Consider the following 8,444-nt stretch of genomic DNA (forward strand, 5'->3'; position numbering starts at 1 on the left):
TAAATTTCATGTTTTGACCCTTTTCCGAAACCTATTCGAGATTTGACCCTAGTTTGAAAAAAAATCGAGATCTGACCCTTTTGCTACCGCCAGGGACCATGGCGGTAGGGTATAACAGCCTACCGCCAAGGTCCCTAGCGGTAGGGTTGCATGCCTTACCGTCAAAAAACTCTTAAGTATTGAACACAATGCGTGCTCGTGCATACCGCCAAGCACCTTGACGCTAGGGTTGTGCAGACTACCATCACCGCCATAGGCTCTGGCGGTAGCAAAAGGGCCAGATCTTGAAAAAATTTCAAACTATGATCAAATTTTAAATAAGTTTTAGAAAAGGGTCAAAACACGAAAATTTGTCTTGAAACGGTGGATCTAGCCGTTGGAGGCCGCTGTTACTGATAGCCGCAGCGCGCAGCCGACCCAAGCACGTGATGGCACCGGCCTGCTGCCACCGCCGAAGAGGAAGTACCACGGCATGAGGGTGTGGGTTCCGGAAATAAAGGACCGGGACACCAACCACCACTAAATGGATTGGATCAATTTTATACTATACCTTAATTTCAGTAGTACTCCGTATGATGTATTGTAAAAAAATCTCCCAAAGAATCCTAGGATGATGTTGATCTTTCTTTTACGTGTTGGTTTTATTGTGGCCGCAGCAAAAACAACCAATAATATTACAAATGTGGAACACGACACTGACTCCATATTCCTCCTCAGTCTTCACCGGTGCCCAGATGAACCCTCAAAAAATAGGAAATGCAAATACAACCACCCAAGAAACACAATCTCCAACCAACTAGTGCTTCAGACAAGGCCGAGAGCCCGAGACCTCACACGGTGGACACGACGAAGATCACAGCAGCCGAGAGCGCGAGCACCAGACCCGCCATGCCATGTAACGACGACCCGCCACTCCCCTGCAAGTACGCCGTCGGTGTCGTCTTCGATCCCGAGCCAGCGCCCGGAGCACTGCCGCCTCCAGCTGCAAGCAAAAAGGACATGTCCTTCGTCAACGACCCAGGGAGCAGAGTCGCAAAAAAGAAAAACAGGGAGCAACAACAGTAAAATAAACGTGCAGTGATCCTCTCTTATAAGCTGCTGTCGAACACTTACCGCCGTCGCACTTGCTCGCCGGCGGGGTCTGCACGCTGCACGCGTTGGGGAGCTCCAGCGCGCGCGTCTTGTTGATGGTCATTCCGCCCAGTGACGACGAGTCGCCTCCTAGCGCGCTGCAGAGGCACTGCGGCTGGGACTGCACGACGGAGCCGAGCTGCGAGCAGCAGGACTTGGTCGGCGCTGTGTCGTTGCCGCTGATGTAGTTCATGCACGGGTACAGGCCGACCAGCGCCGTCGTGCAACCGGACTGCGCCGACGCCGACGACACCAGCAGTGTCAGTGCCACCGCCGCGTCCAGGAGGACGCTGCTGCTGCTGGACATGGCTGCCACCGCTCTTGCTCTCGCCGCCATTGATGCACGTTTCTTCCCCTTGGCTTGCTAGTGAAAGCAAGACGCTTTTTCTTGGGTTGGGGATGCTTGGAGCTAGATGCTGCTTGCTTACGCTGATCAGGTTGTGTGTTTGTGCTTTTGACCCTCCAGTCGTGTGACTTTATATAAACGGTTTTTGCTGGGGGGAGGTGGAATTAGTTGGGCATGTTGGTGAGCTACATGTCCCTACTTCCTACTCTTGGCACGAAATGATCTTTTTCTTTGATTTCCAGCAGTAGTCGTATATTATTTATTTCAGAATAATATTATTCATGTGGCTGCGAAAATAGTTGGTGTTAGTAGCTGAACCAGGTGTTGGTCAACGCCGTCTTAGATGATGCCAACAACTGTATTGGGTGTCACGGTATGGTTTTTGTTAGTTGTCTCTTGTAAAACTGGATCATGAAAAGGACGGTAACTTGCTTTGTCTTCCTGCATAAAAATAAACTTGCTTAGTCATCCTCAAATGCAACCAATGGATCTGATGCTTAATTGAAACTTTTAGAGGAAAGATGTTGAAATTGTGAGCACAATCAACTTCTTTTTTGATAGAGGATGTTTTTTATTAACTTAGAATGTACTAGCATCAAATGATACAAAGCAAGACGAGTGACACCTAGCTTCTGCATACTAATACGCACGCAACCAAAACTAACAGTCTGACACAAGTAAAAAATGACGTATTAAGAATAGAAAAGGCATATAGGATCGTCACTATGCCTATGTAGAAGGAGTGGTGGACTAATCCGGAGATTATTCTGCCACCTATGTTGGGTAAAACCTACCTGACCACTCGCTCCAATCGCATGCACACCGCCTTAAACAACGGTTGGTACTCCGTTAAGTTTAGTGTAGGCCAGCGTACGATCTCAATGTCTGCGAGGTGTCGACCGATTATCCGCAAGGTAAACTCTTTTCTTTTCCTTTTCCCCTTTTTTCAATTACACACTGAATTTGGTCATTGAAAAATGCAATGTTTAGATGAAGATGCTATTGAAAAAGTTTTTAGATTACTCGCCAAAGAAGGAGGAAGAAGAAGGTGACGATGGTTTTGAGATTGGATTACCGGTGGTAATTCGAGAGAAAGAGGGAAAAAAGAAATGAATCGGTTCCCAATTCGGCTCCGTCGCATCTATCACAATCGGGCATATGGACATCTCAAGCTTTTCAGGGAGTACTTTGTGGAGAATCTGGTGTATTCAGAGAACCTTTTCAGCCGGCAATTCCGGAGGCACATTGATCTATTTGTGCACATTGCACAATATGTGGAGTGGCGAGATCCTTGGTTCATTGTGCGAAGACACTACTACACATTGGAACGGCATTGACCCCGCATTACTGACCGACCAGTGGCCACACGTCATATCACTTACAGGCCTTCCTTGGCGTGTCAGTGATGAGGTATTTTGGGCTCTATTGGATATTCATCATAGACGAGTCAGCCAATGATCGTGTGTTTCGATGGCCAAAATGTGCAAATGTTTATCACTAACGGAGTTATGATCACGAAACTGCCGCTTTCATTTTCACGTCGGCCAGTGTTGTACGTGTTTTATATCTTGCCTTGCCCCACTCCATAATTCTCACTGTTGCCGCCGAGCTCCTCTCCTATTAGTTTTCACTATATTCGGTCGCTAATCAGTGCCAATGACGCCCTCGCAGCCGCTCCCATGCCGTCCCGAGTGGCACTCTCTTGACATGTGTCGCATCAATGGTCGCAGCGGCATAGCCTACATCTGGCGAAGCCTCCATTCGTCGTCTTTGGTTCCTGGCTAGGGGCGGAGCCAGGGGGGACGAGCAGGGGCCTGGCCCCCTCCAACGATCAACAATTTTAGTAAAAGCAACTAGTAATTATTAACAAGATTCGATCAATATACGTACTCGGCCCTCCCTATACTTGAATCCTGCCTCCGCCACTGTTCCTGGCACGGCACTGTGTAGCATTGGCGCCACCATGAAGCTAAAGAAGCAGAGTGAGCACGGCACGGCGAGGATAGAAGGTGACACAACGCAGTATATGCAAAGCTTTAAGCTTGATGGGGTGTGCCTCGTTGAAGCCCATGTTGGACCAGCTCACCAAGAATCCTGGATGTTGCACCTTCGATGCCGCACCACCAGGCCGATCATGTACTACTCCCTCCGTTTCGAACTACTTGTCGCAGGTATGGATGTATTTAGATGTACTTTAGTTCTAGATACATCCATTTCTGCGACAAATAATTTGGAACGGAGGTAGTACAAGACAGAGATGCGATGTAGGACCGGGCACGAGTCGAACCAAACCGGAGGAGGAATCGGGCGGGTGGGCGAGCGCTATGGACAAATCAAACGCACAAGAAAACCAGCCGATGTGGAACGCCATGTGGGCCTCCAGGGGTGTGACTGGCTTGACAGACATGCTTTAAAATACTCGCTTCGTTCCGAATTACATATCGCAGGTATGGATGCATCTAGAACATCTAGATACATCCATTTCTGCTACAAATAATTTAAAACAGAGGGAGTAGAATAGAACTTACCGCGCAAAAAAATAGAGTAGAACTTAATAAAAGAAAGGTAGTGTGTGGCTGGGTAAAATGAAAAAAAATGTTTAAATGGGGTAATCCCTGTAAAAAAAAGGTAAAACTAAAAAGTGAAATTGACTCTTCTTATTGTGTCTGCAGCAAAACAACCAATAATTACATATGTGGAATATTCTTCCTCACTTCCTCAGTACTCCCCAGTGCCCAATGCTAAACCAATAGGAAACTCAAATAATACCACACAACAAACATATTTCTGAATCATCGGCCAGCAAGCGTTCCAGTCCAGTAGCCGAGACGCTCAAACGACCGACACGGCGTAGACGGCAGCGACCGCGAGCGCAAACACCAGACTCGCCGAGCCATGGAGCGACGAGCTGCTGCTCCCCTGCAGGTACGCCGTCGGCGTCGTCTTCGATCCCAAGCCGGCCGGTGTCTGCACTGCCGGGGTGGTCGGCGTGTTGGAACTGGCGCCCGGAGCACTGCCAGCACCAGCTGCAAGCACAAAAACACGGCTCGTGTCAGCAACCCAAGAAGCGATATTATACGTGCAGTGTAGTTCTTGACTCTTATAACTTGTAAAATACTACTGTTGAACACTTACCGCCGTTGCACTTGCTCGCCGGCGGGGTCTGCACGTTGCAGGCGTTGGGCAGCTCGAGCGCGCGTGTCTTGTTGATGGTGATGCCACCGAGCGACGACGAGTCACCGCCGAGAGCGCTGCAGAGGCACTGCGGCTGGGACTGCACGACGGAGGCGAGCTGCGAGCAGCAGGACTTGGTCGGGGCCGTGCCGCTGCCGCTGATGTAGTTCATGCATGGGTACAGGCCGATCAGCACAGACGTGCACCCGGACTGCGCCGACGCCGAAGACACCAGCAGCGCCAGTGCCGCCACCGCGGCCAGGAGGACGCTGCTGCTGCTGGACATGGCGGCCACCGCTCTCGCTCCCGCCGCCATTGATGGGTGTTTTTTCCCCTTGGTTTTCTAGCAAAAGAGAGTTGCTTTTCTTGGATCGGATGGAGGCTTGGAGCTAGCTAGTTGCTGCTTGCTTGCCTTGTGAGTGTGCTTTTGGAATTCGAGTACGCGTGTGTTATTATAGGAGTAGGTTTTATTGGGGAAGGTGGTATTAGTTGGGTATGTTGGTGAGCTGCATTTTCCTACTTCCTACTCCTGCAACGAAATGATTTCGGTTTCTCAAATCCTGGAGTTGTCATGGACTTTTAACTTGCCAAAATATATGGGTGTGGTTGCTAAAGAGGTTGGTGTTGAGCGTTGAACAAGTGATTGCCCATCTTCTGTTGTTGATTGCAAATTCGTGACGATCCTTTTGCATGGAATTGCCGCACAAGTGATTGCTTCATACTAGTAAATAATGATCGACAATCACCACATTACACATGACGATCAGATATTGCTTTGGTTTACCTTGTGATATATCTCTGTTGTTCTTGCATGGGAGATGATTTTGCTTTGTTCAAAGTGCTATTTGTAGGTAAACTATAAAAACATTGTTTGAAATTAGTGCCTTGTCATGAAGAACAACTCATATGGACAGTTTCAATGTACTTGTGTGGCTGCAGCGTGCAGCAGCGACCGGTCATCAGGACCATGCATTGTACGTTATTCGCACTAGGGCCTCCCATATGCGAGGGCCGGCCCTGGGCCTGGTGTTTACTCATAATGCTTTCTATCTCCTTCATGTTATATTATGTCGGTTGCCCAGGCGATCTACTCTATGTCCTGCTTTAAACTACCACGGGGACTGTGTCATCATGTCAACTCAATGATCAGAAAGTTTTGGTGGGGTTGCAAACAGAGAGAGCGTAAGCCCGCATGGGTGTCTTGGGAAGTGATGACAAGACCGAAATACCTGAGAGGACAGGGTTTCAAAGATTTGGAGCTTTTTAACTTAGCTTTACTAGCCAGGCAGTCATGGAGGGATTTACAAGAACCGGCTTCTCTTAGTGCCAGGATTTTGAAGGCGGCTTACTTCCCTAATGGAAATATTTTTATGTAGAACTTGGATGTAAGGGCAATAGTTGTCCCTACGGTGTTTTGGTGATTGATAACAATGCATTTGCGGACTAATCGTGTGTCTCGACGTTTTCAGATATTTCATGACTAGGCACAAGACGGTTAGGAGCCCCTCGAAGATTATTGAAGACGGCGTTTTTCTACGTTCCTTTTTCGGTGGATTTGAGTCGTAGGAAAGCCGTACTATTAAGAGGGGGTCCGTTTTGGAAAGGTTTGGGTGGAATCGTCTCGTACACGTTTACTCCTCTTTGCACTGCCTTTCCTTTAGTACTTTGGAGTATCCTCCGTTTCTTCTTGTTTGTGCAAAAAGAAGTTTTCCTATTTGTTGCTGTTCTGAGGCTTGCGGTAGTACTGCTCTTTGGAGCGGTAGTACCGCAGGCCCTTGCGGTAGTACCGCATGCCTTTGCGGTAGTACCGCAGGTGGTCACGGTAGTACCACTCCTTGGGAGCCGTAGTACCGTGAGCCCTGGTCTGGCACAACACCAGTAGCGGAAGTAGGAGCGGATGTAATTTTTTACATCCGCTCCCCGCGCGGTAGTACCGCTTGCCGTCAGCGGTAGTACCGTGTTGGACTTTTGCACTATTTGGAATTCAGCGGAACTGGCCACGGACGTTTATTTGTCCACGGCCTTCCCAGGCTGGTCCAACCCTGCCTTGCGGTAGTACCGCAAGGGGGTGCGATACTACTGTGAGGCCTTGCAGTAGTACCGCTTGGCAGGCATGGTAGTACCTCTTGTCGCGGGCTGGTTAAGTGGATAACGGTTGGATTTCTCTCTCCACTATATAATGGGTATCTTCTTATTTGAGTTGACTACCTCTTCCAACCCTAAAGTCAATTGTTGTTCCAAGCTCCATTTTCGCCCGATCTCTCTCCCTAGCCAATCAAACTTGTTGACTTTCTAGGGATTGGTTGAGAAGGCCTCGATCAACACTTCCACCAAGAGAAATTCGATTCCCCGCACTAATACCTTGCGAATCTTGTTACTCTTGGGTGTTTGAGCACCCTAGACGGTTGAGGTCACCGCGGAGCCATATTCCATTGTGGTGAAGCTTCGTGGTGTTGTTGGGAGCCTCCGATTAAGTTGTGGAGATTGCCCCAACCTTGTTTGTAAAGGTTCGGTCGCTGCCTCCAAGGGCACCAATAGTGTAATCACGGCATCTCACATTGTGTGAGGGCGTGAGGAGAATACGGTGACCCTAGTGGCTTCTTGGGGAGCATTGTGCCTCCACACCGCTCCAACGGAGACGTACTTCCCCTCAAAAGGAAGGAACTTCGGTAACACATCCTCGTCTCCACCGGCTCCACTCTTGGTTATCTCACACCTTTACTTGTGCAAGCTTATTTGTGTTATTTCCCTTGCTTGCTAGTGTGCTTGTTGTTGTTGCATCATATAGGTTGCTCACATAGTTGCATGTCTAGACAACCTACTTTGATGCAAATTTTAATTTGGTAAAGAAAAGTTAAAAAAATTGTTAGTTGTCTATTCATCCCCCCTCTAGTCAACTATATCGATCCTTTCAATTGGTATGAGAGCCTCATCTCTTTACTAAGGACTTTGCCGTCCGAAGAGTATGGTTGACACCGTAGACGGTGTGGAGGAGCACTCCAGTGTGAATCTGATCTCGTCTACGGGCGATGGGGGAACCTCAATCTCTCGTGAGGAATTCAATGTGGCCTTGGAGACATTGAAAACCTCCATGACTACCGAGGTTGAAAGCATGTTTACTAAATTCATTGAAGGGCTTAAACTATCCACCGCATCGTTGAAAGTGGGTGATCCCACTAACAAGGTGACGGATGCTAGCTCCGACAAGGGGGAAGCTACTACTGAAAAGGCTCCTTCTTCTAGTGCTAAAAATGTCACCGGCATCTTTGCCCATGTAGAACCTCCACTTGTTTATGGTGGACCGATTCCTTTCACTCATTTGAATCATGCCGGTCCTCCCCCTAAGATTGTGAAAAATGAGGACTTTGATTCTTGGGTCTATCGGTTTAAGCGTCATTTAAATCACGTGAATACTAATCTTTGGAGAATCATTGAAGAAGGTTTCTATCCACATGACCGATGCAACTTCACTCCAAGAGAAGCCGCGGATAATCAATTCAATGAGAATGCTCTCTTCATCATCCAAGATGCAATTCCACCCGAAGATCTTCCTCACCTCCGGCCCTACGCCATAGCCAAAGATGCATGGCACCATGTTGTTTCTCTCTACCGGGGAAGCGCAAGCATTCAACGCTCCAACTATGAAGTGGTGCAAGATGAAGCCAATGAGTTTGCAATGAAGGAAGATGAAGAACCTCGTGAGCTTTATCGAAGAGTAACCAAACTCGCGGTTTCACTCCGAGATCATGGGAGCAAGGATATGGATGAAAATTGGATCAAGCGCAAATTCCTC

General features: G+C 48.3%; 2 protein-coding genes across 2 annotated transcripts; both read right to left on the reverse strand.

Annotated features, from left to right (window-relative positions):
- Positions 1-603: 603 nt before the first annotated feature.
- LOC147973193 (non-specific lipid transfer protein GPI-anchored 5-like) lies at positions 604-1,575 on the reverse strand. The gene is made up of 2 exons (XM_087524645.1): positions 1,114-1,575; positions 604-982 (listed from the first exon to the last, which is right to left on the reverse strand). The coding sequence occupies exons 1-2, from the start codon at positions 1,466-1,468 to the stop codon at positions 831-833; spliced, it is 507 nt and encodes a 168-aa protein (XP_087380771.1). The 5' UTR covers positions 1,469-1,575; the 3' UTR covers positions 604-830.
- A 2,537-nt stretch (positions 1,576-4,112) lies between these two features.
- On the reverse strand, positions 4,113-5,072 carry LOC147973194 (uncharacterized). Its single transcript, XM_087524647.1, has 2 exons — positions 4,613-5,072; positions 4,113-4,503 (listed from the first exon to the last, which is right to left on the reverse strand). The coding sequence occupies exons 1-2, from the start codon at positions 4,965-4,967 to the stop codon at positions 4,310-4,312; spliced, it is 549 nt and encodes a 182-aa protein (XP_087380773.1). The 5' UTR covers positions 4,968-5,072; the 3' UTR covers positions 4,113-4,309.
- Positions 5,073-8,444: the final 3,372 nt, after the last annotated feature.

This window comes from Triticum urartu, chromosome 5A (genome assembly GCF_056163025.1).
Source record: "Triticum urartu cultivar PI428250 chromosome 5A, HENAU_Tu73, whole genome shotgun sequence".
Classification (NCBI taxonomy): domain Eukaryota; kingdom Viridiplantae; phylum Streptophyta; class Magnoliopsida; order Poales; family Poaceae; genus Triticum; species Triticum urartu.